The sequence below is a fragment of the Periophthalmus magnuspinnatus genome, chromosome 24 (genome assembly GCF_009829125.3).
Source record: "Periophthalmus magnuspinnatus isolate fPerMag1 chromosome 24, fPerMag1.2.pri, whole genome shotgun sequence".
NCBI lineage: Eukaryota > Metazoa > Chordata > Actinopteri > Gobiiformes > Gobiidae > Periophthalmus > Periophthalmus magnuspinnatus.
In genome coordinates this window covers 3,712,828-3,736,933 of record NC_047149.1, presented here as the reverse complement: position 1 = coordinate 3,736,933, position 24,106 = coordinate 3,712,828, and the positions used below count along the sequence as shown (strand labels likewise).

Sequence of the window (24,106 nt, the reverse complement as noted above, 5' to 3'; positions counted from 1 at the left end):
TTCATAAAACACACCTCTTTAAGACAAATACAGGCCAGAACCAAGACTAATTAAAGCAGCACTCTGTAACCTTTCCGGTGAATTGTACACCACCAGCTTATGCCCACGTCAATGATCTTACTTTGCCTGAAACATTCCACATTAAAGGCGCAAAACCTCATTTTTAACACAAGTTCATTTTAAATTGTTTGCAGTGGTCCAAAGTTATTCCTCACTTACATTATGCATTCTGAGCATCCTAGCATGCTAACATGCACTTCCTGATTATCTGCAAACACTTTATAATTAGATTATCTCGCCAAACAGAACGACATTACTAGACTTGCACTTTACAAAGATGAGTGGGTCTGGAGCTGCATCCCGTCTCCCTGATTTCAGAGGATGTGATTGACAGGCAGATTAACCAATCAGAGAGATGCATTTGTCCGTTGTCAAAAACAAACATGGCTGCTTACATGTGAAAAAAAACCCAAAAAAACATAAAGAACTGAGAAACAGCGAAGATGTTTGCAGAACATAATGGAAGCACCAAAGTCTTATTTAGGTAAAAGAAGTTATGTTTTGTTCAGAATGTTGAGAATTTTGAAAGGAGATATTTTCTGCATTTGAGAAACACATCATATAAATGAGCAAATGTGGCTGAAGTGTCTCAAGTTTGGATCAGAATGTGGAAGGGACTGGACTGGGCTGGTAAATAATGAGATCAGACAGAACACAAAGGACTTATTTTGACCTCACCTTAGACAACATATCTGTACTGAGGCAAGACACATTCACACATGTTTGAGTAACACTTTCTAAAGCTCAAAATGCTCTGTTCCACCTTGTGATGTCACGAAACAGCTCCTTTTACCTTTAGTTCAGTAGAGATAGACAATTCAAGGGCTGAACTCATCTAAATGATTTTGTGTGAATGAAACAAAACACAACTCCAGGTCTGTTTGTGACGAGGAAACAACTTTATAACATAGAAAACAGTTTAATATGGGCCCTTTAACATGGTCAGCCTATCCAATTCCAATCATTTTATCAGCAATTACTATTCCACTAAAATGAAATGCGTTTAAATCAGCTCTGTCTCTCCTCCCTCTTCTCCTTTGCTGTGCTCTGGGTTTGTGAAACGCGCACTTTGGCCTGCCACACGCACCATTGCGCAGACTTTGGAACTGGCTGGACACACTCACACGTCCCCGCAGCCTAATCTCAAGTCATCTCCTAAGAAGCACCACGCCTGGAGGTATAAAAGGCCCAAGACAGTCAGCTTCAGACCCGAGGAAAACTCCGACCGATCGCCCGTGACCTCCCGGAGCTTACGGAGCTACAAGCCGCCAACATGACGCGTGTGGCGGGAACAAAGCTCTGCCTGCTGCTGCTGCTGGGCTCCTGCGCGCTCGCCCGTGAGTACAGCCCAGTCTGAGATTCATGGACAAACTAATGGATATTTTGCATCTCTAACGGCTTCATTCCTTTGTGCTCAAGCCAAATAATTATATGCATTTTTTATTATATGATTAGTTAAAGGGCCCATATCACACTATTTTCTGACCTAATGTAGTTTCCTCATCACAAACAGACCTAGAGTTGTGTTTTGTTTCATTCACACATGTTTAACACACAAACCCTGCAAATTTAGACAGAGTTTTTCTCCCAAACTGAAAACACTCTGTTCCACCTTGTGATGTCATCATGTGGTAATACAGGAAGTGCTCCACTGTGTTTTTAAACTCCATACACCTTCACTAGAATCATTTGGATCATTTCAGAGCTGGAACTGTCAATCTCGACTGAATAAAAGGTAAAAGGAAGATGTTAACTTGAAAACGACCACTTCATGACATCATAAGGTGGAACAGAGCATTTTGAGGTTTGGAGATGTAACAGACTAATCATAAAGTGTTACTCAAACATGTGTGAATGAAACAAAACACAATTCCAGGTCTGTTTTTGAGGAGGTTACAGTATTAGAACATCACACGAGTCAGTTTTGCGTAATATAGGATCTTTAATAACCTTAAGAATTATTGTCGGGCGCCAGGCTGAGCATTTTTAATTGAGATGAAACATGAATCACAATCAAATCAAAATCACAATTTGAATGGGAGCAATTGACAAATCATAAAGACTGTAATTTCCCCCCATAAATAAAACAATCTCCTGTTTTATCCTGCACACAAACGTCTAACCCTGTAGTTTAGCTCTGCACAAAAATGTTCTGAAATGTGACTCTTGTGTTAGTTTGTCAGTTCAGATTTCAGTCTTCTTGTCAATTCTTCTGGACGTGTTTAAAATGTGAACTTTGGACAGGATTGTATATTATTAAAAAATAAATCACAAATCTAATCACCTTGTTGAGACGCTAGCTCTACCCCTGACTACTGCCCAAACAAGTACAACACTCACTTTAATAAAAAATAAATAAAAAAATAAAAATAATAAAAATAAAAAATAAATTAATAAATAATACTGCATATAGACCATGATTCTTGCATTTTCTTTAGGTTTTTGGCTTTGTAAGAAAATCATTTGAGTAGACAATATTTCCCATAGGCAGGGGTATAAAGTAATGCAAAGTAAAGTAAAGTACAAATGCTCACTTTAGTGTAATTAAGTTGAGTTTTCCTGTACTTTTTTGTGTTTTTTCAGTACATTTTTAAACCCGATCTTGTAGTTGATTAAAATTCTAGCTATTTAACTGTAATTAGTTACATTTGGAATCATAAAAGTCCATCGTTACCCACGTCTGTCTCTGCTCCTTTCTGTACTACAATCCTCATATTCTCTGAGCTCTGATAATATACAGATTGTGTTTTGTTAATGACTAAATTCAATATTACACTTTCTGATTGGTCACGTTGTGTATAAGAGTGTCTAAAATGCTTCTGAATTGTGTTAAAAAGTAACTACTTCTCTGTGTAGTAGGCTATTTTTGATGTGTACATTTTACTTTTACTTAAGTACAATTTTGGCAGCAGAACTTGTACTTGTAATTGAGCAGGTTACATTTTGAGCCATGTATCACATATGTATTACTTTTAGCAGAGGAAGGTTGAGTAGACAAGGATTATACTCAAGTAAGATTAACGTTACTACAAAACAGTATTACTCAAGTATAAGTACAAAGTAGTGCTCCAAAAACATTACTTATGCTGCTAGAAAAGTACTATGAAAAGTAAAATTAGTTTAAAAAGTTTCTTAAGTAAATGTAACTGAGTAAATGTACTATCTGAGTACTGTCCTCTGTATTTGTCTCACATGTGTCTCTCTCTTGTAGAAGACGCAGGGAGTCCAGACGAGACATGCCGCTGTGAGTGTCTTTATCCTTTACGTTGCTTGTATAATTCATTTTGGACAATAATTCTAATCTGATTCTCTTTTCCGAACATTCCCAGTGGCCCGGCGATTCAAGAACTTCAGACGCTACGTGTACGACTACGAAGCTTCAGCGGTCAACATGGTGAAAGGAGCCAGCGACCAGAAGACTGGACCTAAAGTCACCTGCAAAGTAAGTGCAAATACTCATGTTGACTCATATTGGGAGCAGTTCACATTTTTAAACCTGTAACACTTGTAATTGAGAATAACTTAAGCCATGTGATTTTAATTAGTTACATTTTAGATCATGTAAGTTACTGAGTCCTGTACAAGTCCCAACCATAGACTGTTTATATAAATGGACATAGCCGAAGTGATCATGGCGCACTTCTGGCTCCATTGACTCTGGCTCCAATTCACTTTACTTTGAAAAACTGTCACCCCTCTCTCCGTAACTGCTGCTGTCAGACTCGTCATTTTGGTCTTAAATGTTCGTATGATCCCACTCTAAATGATCCTGGTGTTTTGATTTCACTATTGTGTCTTTATTGTGACAAATCAGGTGCTTTCTTTCCCCGAGGTCATTCCTGTTAGCAACAGGTTTGATTGACAGCGTTGCTAAGCGCCCGCTCCCTGCTAAACCAGTGATGTTGGCAGGAAGGGGCGTTATCTTCAACACCCTTGACCCTGATTGGCTCTTTGGTTGCTGGAATTACAATTACAAATATAGAGCTCGGCTCTAAATTCGCCGCAAACCAGCTGACTACATCCTGTGCTCTGACTGGACAGAGCTCAGAGAATATGCAGATTGCACTTTAAAACGACGCAATTCACTTTTACACTTTTAGTCAAGTTTTGTGTAAAATACGTATCTAAAATCCTAACGTGTGAAAAACTACAAGTTCTAGTTTTTCTTGCATACTTTTTACTTTTACTGTTGAAGCAGTACTTGCAAACATTATTTATTATCTCACTCTACTTTAAAACAAATCACAATTAATTATTAACCCCAGCTGGTTCAGCCCTGTTTTGCCTCTGGAACAGAATGTTTTGAAAGTTTTGAATGTTTTGTTTTCCCATGCCAAACTCTGGTGACCTCCAGACACAGCGGAGAGTCCGACCTGACTGATCTCTATCTCTGACCATAATATTTACTGTGGTGCAGGTGGAGATGGACGTACCCAGGACCTGCGCCTTCATCCTGAGGACCACAGACTGTTCCCTCATGGAGATCTCTGATGTGGACTCCAGTGGAAACGCCATCTACGTGCCTGCGCCTGGAGCCGAGGTCTTCAGCGAGGAGATGTCCAAGTAAGCCACATGTGTTTGGATAGAATAGCATCAAAGTACAACAAAAAGCTCAGTCAGGGAATGTTCCAAACTGCTGCTCAGATCCACAGAACGATGATGGTCTATGGTGAATGCAAATAAAACAAACAAACAAAGCCCCTAATCATCTCATATCCTTTTGGCACTTAAAGGAGACCTGTTATAGTTGTTTTCACTGCCACTGGTACATGCCCACTGCGACGTATTCACATCCTTTTACAATTTTATTTTCTTAATCAGTGATACACGTAAAGCAAGGCAAGTTTATTTGTACAGCACAATTCATACACAAGGTAAATCAAAGTGCTTTACAGAATAAGACATTAAAATCACAATACAACAGATCAAAACATAAATAATCACAAATAATAAAATAATAAAATTAACATTAAAGCAGAAGAGTGCAGAATAATACCCTTTCAGTCGTATCCACAGCTAAACAGAACCGTTTGAGCCTGGATTTAAACATTGTCAAAGTAGAGGCCTGTCTCACATCTTTATGAAGATTGTTCCAGGTTTTAGCAGCAGAAAACTGAAACACTGATTCCTCATGTTTAGTCCTGGTTTAGTCCTGGTTTAGTCCTGGTTTAGTCCTGGTTTAGTCCTGGTTTAGTCCTGGTTTAGTCCTGGTTTAGTCCTGATTTAGTCCTGGTTTAGTCCTGATTTAGTCCTGATTTAGTCCTGACTTAGTCCTGGTTTAGTCCTGGTTTAGTCCTGGTTTAGTCTTCAGAGTGTGAGATGGTTCATGTGGCTCTAACATGTGGGAGATGTTCTTTGGTGCTGGTCCATGGAGAGACTTGTTTACACAGAGCTGATTTAAAGTCTATTCTCTGAGCCACAGGAGCCAGAGACCTGAACACAGTACACGTGTGAAGTACTTCCTGGTTCTAGTCAGGACCCGAGCAGCAGTGTTCTGGATGTACTGTTCTGTCTTAAGGCTTGTTTGGAGAGGCCAGTGAGCAGGACGTTAGGATTTGACAGTGTTGCGTAGTGATTTTGGTACAAATGAAAAAAAAAATCCGCTGCTTGCTAGTGTGATGTGCAGCTATTGATAGGAGAGGCCAACAGCAGGTGGTGCTTTGTTTTAGAGATTGACTAATATGAGTGTTTTCATGGCCGATGCTGGTACCGATTGTGTAGAATCCAGAGAAACCGATAGCCAATAAGCTCAGCCGTTATGTTTGGACCGATATCTTTGCACCGATATCTTTGGACTGACATGTTTGGGCCGATATGTAGGGCTGATTTTGACTATTCTCCTCAAATTCTGTCTTTTAAATTTACTACAAACTCATTGACAAACATGTTTTAGCACAAATACATGGCAGAGCTGTGTAGTCATATTTTGAGCTGTTATTTCTTCACATTTAAGTTTTCAAATAAAGCTTTGTGTGTACTCTTTATGCAAACTGGCCAAAACAAAATATCGGTCTGTGCTGGAGATTTATGGCTGACAATCAATCTGCTAAAAGTACAGATATCGGTCCATCTCTACTTGTTGTGGTGACGTTTACAGTGACATAACGTAAAGCGGCAGACAGGAATCAGTTCCTAATGCCTCATTTGGCTCCACAATTTTCTAATCCAGCAATCAGCGGACTCACTTTGCCCTAAATGTTCCACAGTTTGGCATTAACCTTAACTGTCTTGAATAATTGAAATGACTTGTGCTTTCAAAAAAAACGTACAACCAACTTGGTCTGGTGGCGCCACATGAATTTAATGTCAGATTGTGGAACGTTCCAGGCAAAGCAACAAAATCTCCATGGAGACAAGCCACAATAATAACTATATCAACTTATCGTACAATACCTGATAGAAGGAACAGTTTTTTGTTTATTTTGGGGTAAAAACTTGTATTGTGTGTACATTTCTTTGCACTAGTGGGAAATATTTGGTTATTTTTGGTAATATGATCAGACTTGAGCTGTAAAAGGTTCAATAAATAACTTCTATGTCTCATTATAGATACTGACTAATTACCGAAGTCTTGCATTCTGCTTTGTTCATGTTTTTTTAATAATATTGTAGATTTTTTGGGGTATTTTGGATTTTTTTTTTTTTTTTTTTTTTTGGTATAAATCTGCTTTAGGGTTTTTGTTTGCACTTCACACTTATCGCACTGTGTGATCGTGTCGGGCCTAGTGGCAGTTTATTTGACCATTTTTAGTCACTAGCAAGAGCTCAGCAAAATCATTTATACAGCCTACGTGAGTATTTGTACTTGCTAATATTATTAAGGCCACACAGTAATAAAACATGAATAAACCTTGTGTCATTTGGATCATAAACAGTCTCTGGGTGTAACTGTGTGCGTGTTTGTGTGTTACCAGGAACCCGCTGATGTTCCAGGTGTCTGATGCCGGCGTGAACCTGTACCCAGAGGACGACTCCACCCTCATCCTGAACATCAAGAGAGGCATCGTGTCGGCTCTGATGGTGCCCCCCAGAGAGGAGACCGCCACGCTGCAGCTGGTAAGGGCCCGACGCTTGGCAGAGATTCTCAAAGGGAGGGGCGCGACGCAACATAACAGACATTTAGGGCTGCAGTATTAAAGCAAACGAATCCGAAAGCAGGGGCTGATTGGAAAAATAACATCTTGAGAATAAGCTATTAAAAATTGCTCAAACATGCACGAATCACTCCAAAAATAACTTCAAGAGGGCAAAGGAGAAGGAAACAACTATAACAAAAGCTCTCAGAAGCCGATTTTGCAGAATAGGTCAGCTTTAAAAATGTGAAGTAGAATTTTAAGCAGTTTGCAGTGGTCCAGAGTTATTCCTCATTTATTCCTTATGTATTGAGAGCGTCCTAAATATTCACTGTGATGAGTTTACACAACTTCAGAGACCGAGAGTGGAGTCTTGTGTAATGGTAAAGATTACACGTCCTCATTATCAGACAATAGAACGCTTTATAATTAGATGCAGACAGTACAGAGCAGACTTATTTTGACCTCAAGAGATTTGTACTGGGACACATTCAGCTCAAATACATGAATTGTCATTTGGGTACACGCCCAAGGATGGGGGGTTAGCTTTTAATCAGATCTAGTTTTGTTCTAGTTTTGTCCTGATTGAACCCAGCCGTGGAAGATAACAAAGTACAAGTAGCAAAGTACTGAGCATAAATAGAATTTTTGGATGGATACTTTTTACATTTACCTCACTACATTTGAGAGCAGTATCTGTACTTTCTACTGCACTACATTTTTGAACAGGACTGAAAAGTAAAAAGTATTTTTAATATGATTTGAGAGGTTATTTTTACCATGTTCGTGGAAATATCCTGACTAAGGTTTTTGAGTTCAAGTTCAGCTTTGAGTAAAACAAAAATAAATACACAAAATTAATTTAAAAAAAAATATAATAATAATCAATTTGTATTGTTCCTGTTGACCAAAATATGTATAATATTTAACTCAGTATCACTGTATTTAACACTTTAACAAATTGTCATTTATCTGAAATACTTTTACCTTTTACTCTTAAAATACATATTTAAATGGGTACTTAAATACTTTTACCTTAGCAGATATTTTTATCTCTGTATCTGTACTTTTACTTAAGTAACAAATTGAGTAGTTCATCCACCACTGAATAAGACCTGGTTTGGTCCTGGTTTAGACCTGGTTTAGTTCTAGTTTAGACCTGGTTTAGTCCAAGTTTTGACCTGGTTTAGTCCTGGTTTAGACCTTGTTTAGTCCAAGTTTTGACCTGGTATAGTCCTCGTTTTCACCTGGTTTAGTCTTAGTTTAGACCTGGTTTAGTCCTAGTTTAGACCTGGTTTAGTTTTAGTTTAGACCTAGTTTAGTCCTAGTTTAGACCTGGTTTAGTCCAAGTTTTGACCTGGTTTAGTCCTCGTTTTCACCTGGTTTAGTCTTGGTTTAGACCTGGTTTAGTCCTAGTTTAGACCTGGTTTAGGCTTAGTTTAGACCTAGTTTAGTCCTAGTGTAGACCTGGTTTTGTCCCGGTTTGGACCTGGTTTAGTCCTTGTTTTCACCTGGATTAGTCCTAGTTTAGACCTGGTTCAGGCTTAGTTAAGACCTGGTGTAGTCCTAGTTTAGGCCTTGTTTATATTTGTACTTTTGTATAAGTATAGACATGAAAAAAACAACATTGCATGTCTGTATTCTTTGTCCTAGAGTGACTCGCTCCCTTGTTGTTTATGACTGTATTTTTCTGCGAACTTGCCAATCAATCACATAGGGTCAGAACAGATTAGCGTGTTTGTGCAGGGGAGTCATAGATAAAGCACACAGGCACACACACAAGCACACACATGCACACACACACACCGCCCGTCAGTGTGTGTGGCCTCACAGACTCCAACATGGCAGAGCAAAGTCCCTGATGATAACTTTATCTGAGGACTGCATCAGCTCCTCTCAGGACAACTCATACCCCACTAATACTGCAGTGCAAGTACTTTATGAAAGTAGCTGGGTCAAGATGATTGTAGTCAAATCAGCAACGTACAATTTGGGTGTTAATAAAGGTTAAAGGTCGGTTACCTACTAGAGGTTGAAATATGGTGACTGAAGGCTTCTAGATACAGAATCTTAAATCAAACCTATTCTTTTCAGAGCTTTTCACCGTGTTATAGTTGTTCCTCCTCAACATTTATTTAAATATGTTATGTGTTAGCAGTTAATATCTCATAGAAGTAAAATACCTCCTCTTTAAGTGTCAGAAGGTGAATCTAATGGCTCGTGTTGTGTTGTAGCCCACAGTCCATGGACAGTGCTCCTCAGAGGTGACGGAGAAGTACAGAGACGAGAGCACGTCTCAGGTGACCATGCGCAGAGACCTGGGCTCCTGTGAGGGGCTCGTCCACAAGCAGCACACCAGCCCCCTGGCCCTCATCTCCGGCATGGTAAGACACTGGTTTAGTCCTGGTTTAGTCCTGGTTTAGTCACTTATTTACACTCATATTGAGCATAGTGTTAAAGTCATCATTGTCTCCTCAGAACTCTCCTCTGTCTAAACTGATCAGCGCTGAGCAGATCTGTGACTTCACCTTTGACACCCAGAAGAGGCACATGAGCACAGCCTCCTGCACCGAGACACACCTCTTCCTCCCCTTCTCCCACCAGTAAGCCACATCCCACCATGTCTTTCACAGTTTTTTAAGTTTATAATGTTACTTCCTGGTTGGACACAGGCAGCAGATGTGACACATGTAGAGTTAATTGCATAACTGTTACCTAGCAACCATAAACTAAAAGGGCCAAGGACTGCAACTCACCACAACCTCCTGTATTTTTGTACTTTTCCCACAAACTGCCACTTAACTGATGTAAAACTATGATAAATATTGGCCACAGCCCATATGAAAGCTGGAACAAGATATTTCGGGGCTTAATATTACTTTTTCTTTGCAAAAGTGGAGACTTTTGGAGTTTCTGTCTTAATATGACAGGATTTAAGTTGTGGATGGGTGAATAAGTCTCTTTTATGGATAATTATTGGTACATTCAGCTGTTTACTTGTTGCAGCTCATGTCTTTTAATGAAACAGTCTATTTAAAAATGATTTAATTTAATTATTTTTGCATCATTTAAACCTCTTCTCTGTAGCAAAATTCTACATTTCTTTTTGTGACTAGTCTAGTTCTATCCCACCAAACCAAGTCATATTTAGAAAAACATGACAAGCTGTCATATCCACGTGAATTGGATTTGAATTATTTTAATGTATTTTTGACAGAAACAAATATGGCGTCTCGACTGAGGTGCACACCTCTATGAGCCTGAGGGACGTGTCCAAGATCAACGACAGAGTCTTCTCTTATGGTATGTATTTTATCACGATAGTTTATAAAATATATGAACTTGTGTTATTAGGGTTTAATACAAGACAATCTGGAACATCACTATTAAAGCCATAGTTTTTTTCATTATGGATGTTTTTATTGCACTAAGAAATGATGAAAGACATGTGTTCTTCTTGTGAGCGCCCTTGCATCTCCACAAACCTGACTCTTATTTGGCCTGGAAAATGGCCTCTTCCTACTTGTTTCCATGGAAATGTTGTTTGTTTGACTGTAATTTTTCACAATATGGTACAAAATGTATTTATCTCCATGGAGAATATTCTGAAGTTTGGTTATAAAGTTGTATTTCCATCGAATCATGCAGTTGACTTTCTATCTCCAGAAAGTTACATACTGTCATTGTAAATAATATAGTTTACAAAACAAAGAAGCAGCAAAAAATAAACAATCTACAAAGCAGCCATCTCCTTATAATATTTACTCAAATATGCTCAAAAATTTCTTGAAAATCATACATTCTACTGTGATTGAGGCCTCTCGACAGATCTGACACATACCGTAACTTGGCGTGGCTACATTTAAAACCATATGGTAGGTAACATGCCAAAGAAATAAACACTGACATAGTTACGCAGTGCACCTTTAAAACAGGCATTCTCTCTTCCTCCTTGTATTTTCAAAAGCAAGAGAAGGTGCAGTTAACTTTAACGCCACCAGATGACACTAAAACGCACAGTTAAATCAGTGGTTCTACCCCACGAGCTTCATCTCACTCTCAAAGTACCTCCTAACTCAGCTACAAGACAAATATAGCTGTTAAATGTATCTGTTTATATCTGTAAACTCCGCCTACAACTACGTTTCAAACAGAGCTGTTAAACTGGGCGGGGCCTGGAGGATTAAAGGGGAGCGGAGTCTGGAGGTATGAGGAACAGTGTGATTGTCTAACAGATATCCACACTTTAAACTCCTCTCTGCAGCCAGATGTTTGTAATCAGAAACACCTGGATTTAATCAGGGCAGTCATGGGTGATGTCACATAGTACTTGAAATTGCAGTGGCACTGTTTTTGACCAGAAAGCTGCGAATGTACTTGGTTTGCACTGAATTTGCCAAAATGGATTAGGAACAGTCGAAAATGCTATTAAGACACCATGTAAACGGTTTGAGAGCAAAAAAAATGTATCTAGTGTAGTTCCACTTTAAAGGTCCTATATTATGTGAAATTGACCCATGTGAGCTTTAAGTCATGTTATAATGCTGTTACTTCCTCAAAAACGGACCTGAAGTTGTGTTTTGTTTCATTCACACATGTTCGAGTAACCCTTTATTATTAGTCTGTAACATCTCCAAAGCTCAAAATGCTCTGTTCCACCTTGTGATGTCGTGAAGTGGTAGTTTTCAAGTTAACAGCGACGTTTTACTTTTTGTCCAGTAAAGATTGGTAATTCCAGAGCTCAAATCATAAAGTGTGTGAAGGTGTAGGGAGTTTAAAAACACAGTGGAGCACTTTATGTATTACCACATGATGACATCACAAGGTGGAACAGAGTGTTTGACAGAAGAACAACTCCAGGTCTGGTTGTGATGAGGAAACAATATTAAAACATAGATCGGAAAATAGTCTTTTTAGTTGAATAAATCTTTCCAAACGTGACTCAGATTTGTCCTCATTCTCTCTGCAGATGATATGAAGTTGCGCAGCTTGCACATGGAGCCAGTGGAAGACAAGTCCCTGGTGCAGACCAAAGACGCTTCCTTGGACCTCCTGAGAGTCCTGCTGTCCCTCAGAGACCTGAATAAAGACGAGACGCGCGCCCCCCTCTTCCGCCGCCTGGTGTTGGAGCTCCGCGGTCTGAGGGCTGACACCGCACGCGACGTTGCTGTGGAGATGTTCGAACTGTCCGAGAGAGTGACCGTCCAGGCTCTGCTGCAGTGTGGGACCCCGGAGTGCCTGAGCGCCCTGCTGAAGGTGCTAAAGCCCTACCCCATGGACGCCGTGGTCATGGGCCTGGGGATGCTGCCCAACCCCTCACGCCAACTGCTCGCTGACCTGCTGGAGATGGCCAAGTACAAGCAGAGCAAAGCCGTCATGTACGCCCTGGGAAACGTCGCTGTGAAGTGAGTAATAGCAAGTTGTTACTCCAACCAACAACTTCACACAGTTATTAAACAAGAGGCAATAACCTTTTAGAAACATACGATAAAGGTCCTATAATACGCAGAATGGACCCCTGTGAGCTTTAGGTCATGTTCTAATGCTGTTTCCTCCTCATAAACAGACCTGGAGTTGTGTTTTGTTTCATTCACACATGTTTGAGTAACACTTTATTATTAGTCCGTCTACATCTCCAAACCTCAACATGCTCTGTTCCACCTTGTGATGTCATGAAGTGGTAGTTTTCATGTTAGCTACCTTTTACTTTTCTTCAGCAGAGATTGGCAACTCCAAGGCAGAAATTATGCAAATATTAGTGAAGATATATGGAGTTTAAACACACAATGGAGCACTTCCTGTATCACCACATGATGACATCACAAGGTGGAACAGGGTGTTTTCTGTTTGAGGGAAGAACTCAGCATAAATCTGCAGGGTTTGTGTGTTAAACATGTGTGAATGAAACAAAACACAACTCCAGGTGTGTTTGTGATGAGGAAAATAACTAAATAGCATAATATTGTCTCTATAATACGGATTGGGAGGGGCTAAAAATAACGTTGATAAAATGTGTGGATTTACCTTTTAGTTATTTCATGGCAAAGTACAATAATTAACAAGAAAATCTGTCTCTTGCTCCGTCTGGGAGTATGACGTTATCCCACTACAATCTGAAAACAACCACATGATGTGACGTCCACGTCCAACCAACAAATATGTAAATAATGTAGTAATAACCTATTGTATAACACAGGATTACCAATGTGTATATCTCACTCACTCCTGCTCAATGCTAACGCTAACTTAGCCTAGCCTAGCTCAGTGTTTCCCGTTAAAACAGAAGACTATGGTGACCAGTCTTAGTCTAAAATAGTCCCTCACAGTCTAAAATAAACTGGACTGTATATTAGCATCACCAAATTATACTATGCTGCAAATTAGACTTTGTTGTATAACCATAAATGTACAGAGAGAATGTAGAGACTCCACTTTTCAAAAAACAGTTTAAAGATGAAACAGTCCGTAGGCAGTAAGTGACATTTATACTCTTACACTTATGATTGAGTGAGATTAAATTATTCACATTGTGCTACCATAGTTTTAGCTAAATCACTGAGGACACACTGCTAGCCTCAAACTCGAACACTTTCCGTCACACTTATAAACAAGTTAGCTTTAAACGACTGCAATCTCTTTTTAACAGAAGATGTAAAAGTAAACTGTAAACATTCAGTCAGCTTAACACATAACACTTAACGACTGTTGAGTTTAAACCGGGCTGGAGAACACTGTGTCACCATCAAATTATAACATTCTCATTATCCGTGGACTTGAAAATGATAAATTAGGATTGTTGCCATAGCAATAAACTTGTCAAAAATAACCAAAATCCAAACTTAGACATCTGCATTTGACAGTTTACCACATTTTTTATTAAGAACATGTATTTCAATGTGGTGTTTTGCAGACTGGCCACTGCTGAAGGTTATGAAGTGCCTGAAGTGGCTGCAGTCAGTGAGTTCTTCATGTCCATCCTCGGAGCAGACTGTTCTGGAGACAAGGAGCTCACCTTCCTCACACTCAGGGTAAGCAACTGTTTTCTGATGCTTTGCAGCTGATGTCATCAACATTTCCTGGGGATGTGATGCTAACTATAGGCACTCCTCTGTCTGGGGCTCTGCACACTTTAATCTGACCTTTATTTTACCACAATGTGACCATAAAGAACTGAGAACTTAGCTGGAACGACATCAGGTGAGCTGATTTGTGCTGTTAAACAAGTCTCTCACACGTGCAATTACAGTCAAAAACTAGCTAGCATTAGCCAACAGTCAATTCATTTTGTATTTTTTCTTGACTTTTTCAGACTATCTTAAAACTTTTTTTCATTTCTGTCCTGTGAATGTGACTTTTTTAGTATTGATACCGGCTCTAATGAGTACTTCAGTACTAATCAATAGTAGTTTTAGTATCGATTAGTATCTGATTTTCCGTTTGACAACTCTAATAATAACTTCTATTATACTTTCGATTCAGTTTTGAAGTACTTGTTATACTGCAGTTTGTAAAGTACTTTTCCTCATTTTTTCCTCAGGTTATTGGAAACATGGGAGCTGTTCTGGAGGTAGTTGACCCGTCCATTAAAGGGACTCTGCTCAAGTGCATGAGACAACCAGCCACCACTTTGTCCGTGCAGCTGGCCGCCATCCAGGCCTTTAGACGCATGAAGATCACAGACGAGGTACGCCGACTGGGAACCGTTTAAAGCTCTTATATCACACAAAATGGACTCTTGTGAGCTTTAAGCCGTGTTATAATGCTGTTACCTCATCAAAAACAAAAAACATAACCCTTTATTATTATTATTATTATTATTATTATTATTATTATTATTATTATTATTATTATTATTATTATTATTATTATTATTATTATTATTATTAGCTTTCCTTGGTTTGGTGGGATAGTACCTGTGCTAAATATTTATCATAGTTTTGATTTGGAGTTTTCCATCACAACTGAAAATAATCCGACAAAGATGTAGAACTCTCAGCTGATGTAATCTCTGAACCTGAACCTATGGAAAAGTACATGACACAGACCATGCCTTGTCCGTCCCAGGTGCGCTCTAACCTGCAGCGGGTGAGCCAGTATCCCAAGGGTGCTGTGCAGAAGCGCCTGGCTGCCTACCTGATGCTGATGAGGAGCTACGAGGACAGCGACTTGGAGATGGTGAAGAGGCTGTTGGAGAAGGAGCAGAACGCCCAGGTCAAGGCCTTCATCGTCTCTCACGTGTACAACATCCTCACCTCAGAAGACCAGACACTGCAAGAGTAAGTACTAGTGATGACACTGTTCAACACGAGAACATTTCAAAAACGATTTCCATACCAAGGAACAAGATTGTCAAAAATATGGATCGAAACTAGATACTCTTTTGAACAAGTATCGATACTAAAAAATGTTACTCAAAGAGGTCGGTGTAATCCCTCAGTTGTCCAGCTTTGGTCCATCATAAAAGCCAAAAGAAAAATTTGTCAATTGGACAAAAAGGAGGAGGAGTGAAGACGTTTGGCTGCTCATCAAAGCCGCTTCTTCAGTTCTGGTCAGATTACTGCTGGACACTGCCTTATATCTGTCTGAAGGGAGCCGCTAAGTACACTGAAACTGTAAACAGCTATTGTTTACAGTTTCAGCTTTAATGGACCTACATTCAGCCCTCTTTGTTTCCTTTAGTTGCATCTTCAAACCCAAAGCAAACAAAAGAAACAAGCCAATAGGGTAGCTTTATTGTTCTAGGATTTGAAATTATCTCTGTTTATTTCCTTTTTTTAAATTTTCTATTTCCTAGACTTGAAACTTCTTCTTTAGTTAGTTAGCAAGCTTCAACTTCTTCTTTCCTTTAATTTTATGTTTGCCATTTCTAATCACTCAAAATACATAAAAAATGTATCTGAAATTTGTTCTGAAATGTCCCTTTTATACCAAAAATGCTGTCCTCTGTAAAGGATGGAACAGCAGTGTTGCAAAGCAGTTGACTGATTGGTCAGTTTACATATATGCTGTGTTCTGATTGGTTCAGGCATATAGAACCTTATAATGCCAAGTAAATCTTCAAAATTGCATCTATTTTTCTTCATAAAATCCTCAAAAAAGCACAAAACCCTAAACAATTCTGATATAGTGTTTACTGTAAGAACAAGAATGTCAAACAGAAACTTTAATTGTGAAGAGACGACATGCTCTGATACAGCTCAAGATCATTCTAAAGATATTCAGGAAAGGTTCATATCTGTCATGTGACTTTTTTAGTACTGATACTTGTTCAAATGAGTATCTAGTTTTGATACTAGCTTTCACCACTCTAATCAAATCTCTGTTTATTCATTTGACCTGGATCTGTGCTTGCTTTCTGATGTTTCTCTTGTCCAGCTGAAACCATGATTTTCAGTGCAGTATTTATGCTTTAGGTTGAGATCCAAGTTGGAGCAGGTCATGCAGGACGCTGAGGCCCCTCAAGGTCTATTCGCACCCGAGTCCCGTAACTTCAGGCTGCCCGGTGTCCAAGGAAACCTCATCTTTGACCCCAACAGCCAGCTGCCCCGAGAGGCCCTGCTGGAGACCACGCTGGAGGCCTTTGGATTCAAGATGGACATCTTTGAGGTACACACATGCATGAGTTTAAATCAGTGGTTTGAGAATAAATATTATTGCTATGAAATAAACTCCATCTTTGAACAGAAATGGGGATTTAAGGTACATTGTCACCTGTTATATGTTCACTGTGTAGTTGGGCATGGAAGGCAAAGGTCTGGAGCCCACAGTGGACGCTCTGTTTGGGAAGAACGGCTTTTTCCCCGACACCATCTCCAAAGCTCTGTACTGGAGCGAGGACAAGATGCCCCCTAAGATCAGGGAGGTGCTCAGCAAGTGGACCGCACCGTTCAAAGTCCAGGATCAAAAGGTATGTGTGGAAGTTGCCATTTGTGGTTTTTGCTTGCTGTCTGACAAAGACAAAGCCCAGTCACAGTAAGAAGACATGTTTGATGTTTTATTCAAGTTCTAACTACAAAAAATGAAGATCCACTTTACTTAAAGATACAATATGTAACTTTTTTGCCAGAAAATATACTAAAATAAAAGCATGTTATTTACATTTTGGTTGTTTCATTGCACTAAAAACATGTGTCTTTACTGTGAGTGGGCATCCACAAACCTGACTCATAAAATGCATCTATTTCTATAGAGTATGTTCCAAAGTAATATGTCAACAAAATTAATTAAGAAATTTAAATCTGGCTCTATCCATATTTCAGATTTCCATGTAGCAAATCTGCACAATTTTGGTCATTTTTAAACATGGAAATTTAAATCATACGGTTTTGCCATTATAATATGACCTCAAGCCTGAATTATGCTGTTTTCTGATCTCTGTTCTAATGTTGTTTCCTCATCACGACCTGGAGCTGTGTTTTGTTTCATTTTACACACAAACCCTGCATATTTAGGCTGAGTTTTTCTTCACAAACTGAAAACACTCTGTTCCACCTTGTGATGTCATGTGGTAATACAAAAAGTGTTTTTCAACTCCAAACACCTTCATTAAATAAATTTGGATGATTTCAGGCCTTGAAGTTAGCTTGAAAACCCCCACTTGATGACATCACAGGGTGGAAAAGAGCATTTTGAGCTTTGGACATGTAGACAGACTAATAATAATGTATTACTCAAACATGTGAATGAAACAAAACACAACTTCAGGTCTGTTTTTGAGGAGGGAACAGCATTAGAACATGGCTTAAAGCTCACATGAGTCAGTTGTGTGTAATACAGACCTTTAACACATTCTTTCCCTAAACCTCTCTGTATCCTCTCGTTTGCAGGTATCTGAGGATCTAATCAGAGAAATCGTGCGTAACTTCAACAAGCTGCTGAAGGACCTCCAGAGCTCCGAGATGCCCGACGCCACGGCCTATCTCCGCCTCATGGGCACTGAGCTGGGCTACATCAAGACCAACGAGCTGGAGTCAATGGCCAGGACCCTCCTCACATACACCGAGATGTTTGCCTACCTTCTTCCAAGGCAGGAGGTGCGTGGACACATCAGGGTGAATGTAGTAGGCCTGTCACGATAATTTCTATGGATAATTTGCAACTGAAGTCACCAACATTCTCTGGGGGTGTGATGCTAATTCCATTTTGAGTTTGAGTTTTCAGGCCATCTTAATACTTTTTGGTAGTGATTGCTAACATGGGCATTTGTTTACTACCCACATCGAATACATTGTAAGAGTGCTCTGTTTTTCTCAACAGATTCAGAGCTTCCTGAATGGAGACAATGAGCTGTTCGCCCATTACATGTTCATGGACAACAAGTTCACGATGCCCACTGCTTCTGGTCTGCCCCTGAGCTTTCACCTGACTGGTACCTTCACCCCGGGCGCCAAGGGGAAAGTCACCTTTGACCCCAAAATGGTACGTATGGCCAGGGTTATAGATTTATACTTTGGAGACACCTATTTCTTGTGGGCCATTCACAGTTTTTTTGCTCTCACTTGAGTTATTTCATGGATCACTGCTTTTTTACTCAAGTAAGAGTACTGTTACTTCAATAAAAATGTTACTCAAGTAGGAGTAGAAGTATGCTGGTGGAAAAATACTCTGAAAAGTACAATTTATTTAAAATTGAGTACTACCCCTCTCTGTTTATAGATCTGTACTTTAGGGAGGCCTGTTTCATTTGGACAGGCTGCAGTAGAAGAGACTCAATACTATCATTTCAAACCCAATTTAAATACTTGGTCAACAGCTCAATAAGCGATACAGATTTCTGAAAGAATATGATAATAGTTTCTTCAGTATTACCATGTGGTCCTATATTAATTCTGATGTAGATCAAGAACATTCTAAAACTATTCCAAAAGGTCCCATTTTGTCCTCTTAAAGGTCCTGCATGACAAAAAACTGACTCATGTGAGCTTTAAGCCATGTTATAATGCTGTTCCCTCCTCAAAAACAGACCTGGAGTTGTGTTTTGTTTCATTCACACATGTTTGAGTAACACTTTATTATTAGTCTGTTACATCTCCAAAGCTCAAAATGCTCTTTTCCACCTTGTGATGTCAAGAAGTGGTAGTTTTCAAGTTAACAGCTCCTTTTCCCTTTGTTTAGTAGAGATTGACAACTCCAGGGCTGAAATTATCCAAATGATTCTAGTGAAGGTGTATGGGGTTTAAAAACACAGTGGAGCACTTCCTGTATTTCCACATGATGATATCACAAGGTGGACCAGAGTGTTTTCTGTCTGAGAGAAGAAATATGCAGGGTTTGTGTGTTAAACAGGTGTGAATGAAACAAACGCAACTCCAGGTCTGTTTGTGATGAGGACACAACATTGTAAGATACATCAGAAAATAGTAAAATATGGTCCTTTTAATGTAATATTATTTTTACTATTTATATCTGCTCCTTTCTTCTCTTTCTTTCTTTTCTTTTTATATTTATTTCATTCATTAAAACAAAACAAATCAATGCAGCATATCTGCATACAGTATTTCAGCTTTTGTACAATTATAATAGATGAATGAAAGGGCACAGAAAGAAGCAAAAGCTTATAATATCTGCCCCTTATCAACTCTAACTCTTATTCCTTCCAGTGTATTGCACTGTTCTTCTTCTACAAACTGATTTCCCATCTCGTTGCTGTGACAGATGGAGCTGTCATTCAAGCCTTCTGCCGGACTGGAGTTCATGACACAGATGGGTGTGCACATGCCTGAGATGGTGAGATCTTCCCTGGAGATGACCACCGAGCTGTTCCATGAGAGCTCCTTCAACGCCAGGATCTCCATGGAGAAGAACCAGATCAAACTGTCCATGCCCGCGCCCAAAAACAACATCAAGCTCCTTCACGTCAAGTAAGTGTGTACTTTTGCTTTGTATTCTGAGAGTAGATGTTTGCTTGGTTTGCATTTGGCATTACCAGAGGTGGATACTACTCAGTTACATTTAATTGAGGAACTTTTTACAGAAATTGTACTTCTCTAGCAGCATACTTTTACACCTGCTTGAGTAGTATTTTTATTGAAGTAACTCGAGTAAAAGTTGTAGTTACTCTTCGCACTGTGAGTAAGTCTACAAGTGACAAAAGCTTTAGTTTGGCTCAGTCTTATCCCTTGAAAATACCAGATTTGGTGCATTATTTAATGTTGTCCTTCAAATTTCAAGAACTTGCTTTGCTTTGAGTAATACTTTTATAAATTCTTACTTGAGTCATTTCTTGGACCACTACTGAGTAATTATACTTGAGTAATATTATTTTGAAGTAATGTTACTCTTCCTTCAGTACATTGCTTGGCTACTCTACTTCCTCTGGGTATTGTTCAAAATGTCGTCTCTTTCTCTTATACAAAATGTGTCGTCTGTTTCAGAAATGACGTAAAGATCATCGGTCTGGGCAAAGCTTCTGTGATCCTGCCCACGTACTCAGGGTTGGACTGCTCCACCCAGTTGCCGGGGATGAAGCTGTGCTACGCTGTGTCCGGAGCATACAGCGGAGACGACCGTCCATACTTGCCCCTGAACGGAGCTGCACGGTGAGGACACTGATGCATCATTTGTTTCAATTTGTAGCGATAGAAGAATCTTGAATCGTTTACTTTTAACACGCCATATTGCCAATTAACCCCTGTTTTCACCGCCACCAGCTCTCACCTACTGCTCTATAGTAAATTCATTCTCCAGTTTTATTTTCTTAATCAGTGATATGTGTAGGATTCGGCTGCGTCGCTTGGTTAGTTTGGTACAAATGAAAAAAAAAAATCCGTTGCTCGATAATGTAATGTGCAGCTATCCATAGGGGGCGCCGACAGCTGCACAGCTCTTTGTTGTGATGACGTTTGTGGTGATGTCAGTTCCCATTGGGCACCACCACGTTTTCAGTGGACAAACATAATGATCCACGGGGGTCTCAGATTATAACAGAGAGACACAAGTACAATAGATCTACTTTAAAGTGTTTGTTTAAATAGGTGTAATGTTCTCAGTCATTGTAAATATATGTATTAGATTTGGATGTGTTGTTTTTGCCTCATTAGCTACATGCTGGACATCATACCTGTGGGCGAAGCTGTAGAATACACTGCCACCATCAGCTACAACCTCCTGAGTGAAGGCAAAGATGGCCGCCATAAAGTGGACGCAGTCAATGTGGCCCTGGTAGTGGAGGGCGGTAAGGGACATGCTCTGTCTATTGATACTTTGCAGCTGATGTCATCACCATTCTCTGGGGGTGTGAAGCTAACTGAAGCACTGTTCTGTCTGAAGCTCTATTACTCAAATTAGACTTTAATCTGAATTTTATTTTAACACAATCTCACCAGAAAGAGCTAACTTGGTTGGAACAAGTGCAAAGATTTCTGCTGTTACACAATTGTCTCACACATAACATTACACTCACAAGCATTAACCAACAGTTTTTCAGTGATTCGCTCTCACCTTTTTGTGTAAAATCAAACACCTAAATAGGACCATGAACACTCAGATTGATCACAGGAAAATGAAAATGTTCTGTTTAAACTCATTGTGTCTTATCTTAAAACTTTTTGAACAGTGTTTGCTAATGTGTACATTGTGTCATTATGGTAACTCCTGAATATTCCACTAATAAAGGTAGGCCTACATGTAGACGTCCCCCAGAGTGATTTCACTGCAAAGTATCAGTTGTGCTATAACTTTTGATATCACATATTTTTGGTTGTTTACTTGTTTTTGTCTTAAAAAGTAGTGGTCCCGTGTTATTCCTCCATTACCTTACGTTGCTGTGACAGTAAATCTGAAAACAACTAGCATGCTAACCGTGCATTTCCCGATAATTGAATAATAAAATGCTTTATAATTAGATGCAGACAGCACACAGCACACAGCGGACTTATTTTGACATCGTAAGGCGCTTACACAATACATCTGTACTCGGGCAAGAAACAGTTTGCTCCAATACATGCGACAAAATTGTGAATATAAGATTTTATAAGATATATAAAATGTATAGATTTTTTTAAAATTATTGCTTCAAGGTAGTTATTCATTTTCAAAATTTCAATATTTTTGTCAATGAAGTATTTATTTATTTTTTTTACATAACATTAGATTGCAATTTAAAATGTCGATAGTATAACATAATGATCCATTGGTGTCAGAACTATAGAACAAACACAAGCTCAGTTATTTGCAGTGTATAGTTTACAGTAAGACCATTTTATTTTAGACTATTGCATTACACAAAAAGTCAAACAGGTCCATGTTGTGCTCAGATGGCAAGTCCTCTGAGGCCACTCTCCTGATGAAGTACAACAGGAACAAGAACCTTCTAACCTCCCAGCTGCGGATGCCAGACTTTAACTTTGAGACCGGACTGAGCCTGGGAATGACCGAGAGCAGCTCAGGCGAAAAAGCCCTCACTCTGGACGTCTCCATGCAGAAAGAGCGACTGGTCTCCGTCACTACCCGTGTCAAGTCAGTCTGCACACTCACACTACAACTATGATACAACTGTGATTCACCACAATAATCATGACCATGACCACCATGGACTGCTTAAAGAGCCTATGTTACAGTATTTTCGGATCTCTGTTATAATGTTGTTTCCTCATCACAAACAGACCTGGAGTTGTGTTTTGTTTCATTCACACATGTTTAACACACAAACCTGCATATTTAGGCTTCTTCTCTAAAACTGAAAACACTGTTCCACCTTGTGATGTCATCATGTGGTGATACAGGAAGTGCTCCACTGTGTTTTTAAACTCCATATATCTTCACTAGTCATAGGACAAATTTGGTGTGACAATTAATAAGGCCAAAATAATTGTGATTAACAATTAAAACACAATAATTATTAGAGCTGCTGACAGTTTAGAAATGTTATGGATATGAATAATTATGTTATAGTATTGTACTTTGTTAGTGAGAACAACTATGATTTAGCAGAGAATATTATGGATGAGCAGAGTCGTCAACTGAAATTTGGAGCTCAGGACAAGACTATTTTTTAAAAGTCCCACATTATGGTTCTACCCTTTTTAGCTCTGTAAGCAATGTTATTGTTTATTGTCCCATCCTTAATCTTCATTAGAACCACTTGGAAATTACAGTCTTGGAGTTGCCAATCTCTATTGAACAAAAGGTAAAATGAGCTGTTAATGTGAAAACTACCATTTTGACATCACAAGGTGGAACAGAGGATTTTGAGCTTTGGAGATGTAGACAAACTAATAATAAAGTGTTACTCAAACATGTGTGAATGAAACAAACACAACTCCACTATGTTTTTGAGGAGGTGACAATGTCCTAACCTGGCTTAAATCTCAAAAGAGTCAACTATGTGTAATATAGGACCTTTAACACAATGACACCATGACAAATTCAGGCTATTACCACAACTTTGACCATTTTGTGTGTTTTATAAAATTGTAATAAGATACATTTATTATCAATATATCACAAGAATGGTTTGGTCTAATAGAGAGAAAACTAACACAAATTCCAAGTTCAAATCCTAGTTTAAAATCATATATTGTTGTTTCTAATATTGCTTTTTGAATCCCCGGGCTGATCCATCCTTGTGTGTGTTGTTCACTGTCGCGGATGCTCCCAGACTTAACCTGCCCTTGTTTCCCCAGACTGCAGGACATGACAGACGGGCTGGTACAGGTCCACCTGGTGGCGCCCCCCTTCCGCACAGATGCCGCCCTCACGGCCGCCATGAACAGGGACAACGGGCTACTCCTGGAGTTCAGCAGCGACGTCAAACTGCCCAAATCCGCCTCCACCCAGGCCGTCACCTTCAAATACGGTACGACTTAAGGCTCCACGATATTGGGAAACTTTTGGCTGTTAAGATTATTGCAATATTTGGAAATACTTTTTGACTCAGTAATTTCAGTTATAATAAAACGTGAAAATAACATGCTTTATTTTCTAGTGAAGCTTTGTCAAAATAAAAACATAACATGATTAGCCACAATCAAATC

At 39.2% G+C, this 24,106-nt stretch overlaps 1 protein-coding gene across 1 annotated transcript in view; it reads left to right on the top strand.

Annotated features, from left to right (window-relative positions):
* The first annotated feature begins 1,155 nt into the window (after positions 1-1,155).
* The window catches only part of LOC117392448 (apolipoprotein B-100-like), a 32,004-nt gene continuing 9,053 nt past the window's right edge, over positions 1,156-24,106 (top strand). Inside the window, exons 1-21 of the mRNA XM_033990529.2 lie at positions 1,156-1,397; positions 3,272-3,304; positions 3,390-3,502; positions 4,478-4,623; positions 6,975-7,116; positions 9,368-9,517; positions 9,612-9,736; positions 10,351-10,436; positions 12,103-12,538; positions 14,044-14,161; positions 14,671-14,817; positions 15,198-15,409; positions 16,547-16,739; positions 16,867-17,040; positions 17,960-18,166; positions 18,390-18,551; positions 19,788-19,993; positions 20,507-20,671; positions 21,173-21,306; positions 22,388-22,589; positions 23,756-23,928. Of these exons, the coding sequence (XP_033846420.1) occupies positions 1,334-1,397; positions 3,272-3,304; positions 3,390-3,502; positions 4,478-4,623; positions 6,975-7,116; positions 9,368-9,517; positions 9,612-9,736; positions 10,351-10,436; positions 12,103-12,538; positions 14,044-14,161; positions 14,671-14,817; positions 15,198-15,409; positions 16,547-16,739; positions 16,867-17,040; positions 17,960-18,166; positions 18,390-18,551; positions 19,788-19,993; positions 20,507-20,671; positions 21,173-21,306; positions 22,388-22,589; positions 23,756-23,928 (3,388 nt within the window). The 5' untranslated portion in view covers positions 1,156-1,333. The remainder of the gene's footprint in view (positions 1,398-3,271; positions 3,305-3,389; positions 3,503-4,477; positions 4,624-6,974; positions 7,117-9,367; positions 9,518-9,611; positions 9,737-10,350; positions 10,437-12,102; positions 12,539-14,043; positions 14,162-14,670; positions 14,818-15,197; positions 15,410-16,546; positions 16,740-16,866; positions 17,041-17,959; positions 18,167-18,389; positions 18,552-19,787; positions 19,994-20,506; positions 20,672-21,172; positions 21,307-22,387; positions 22,590-23,755; positions 23,929-24,106) is intronic.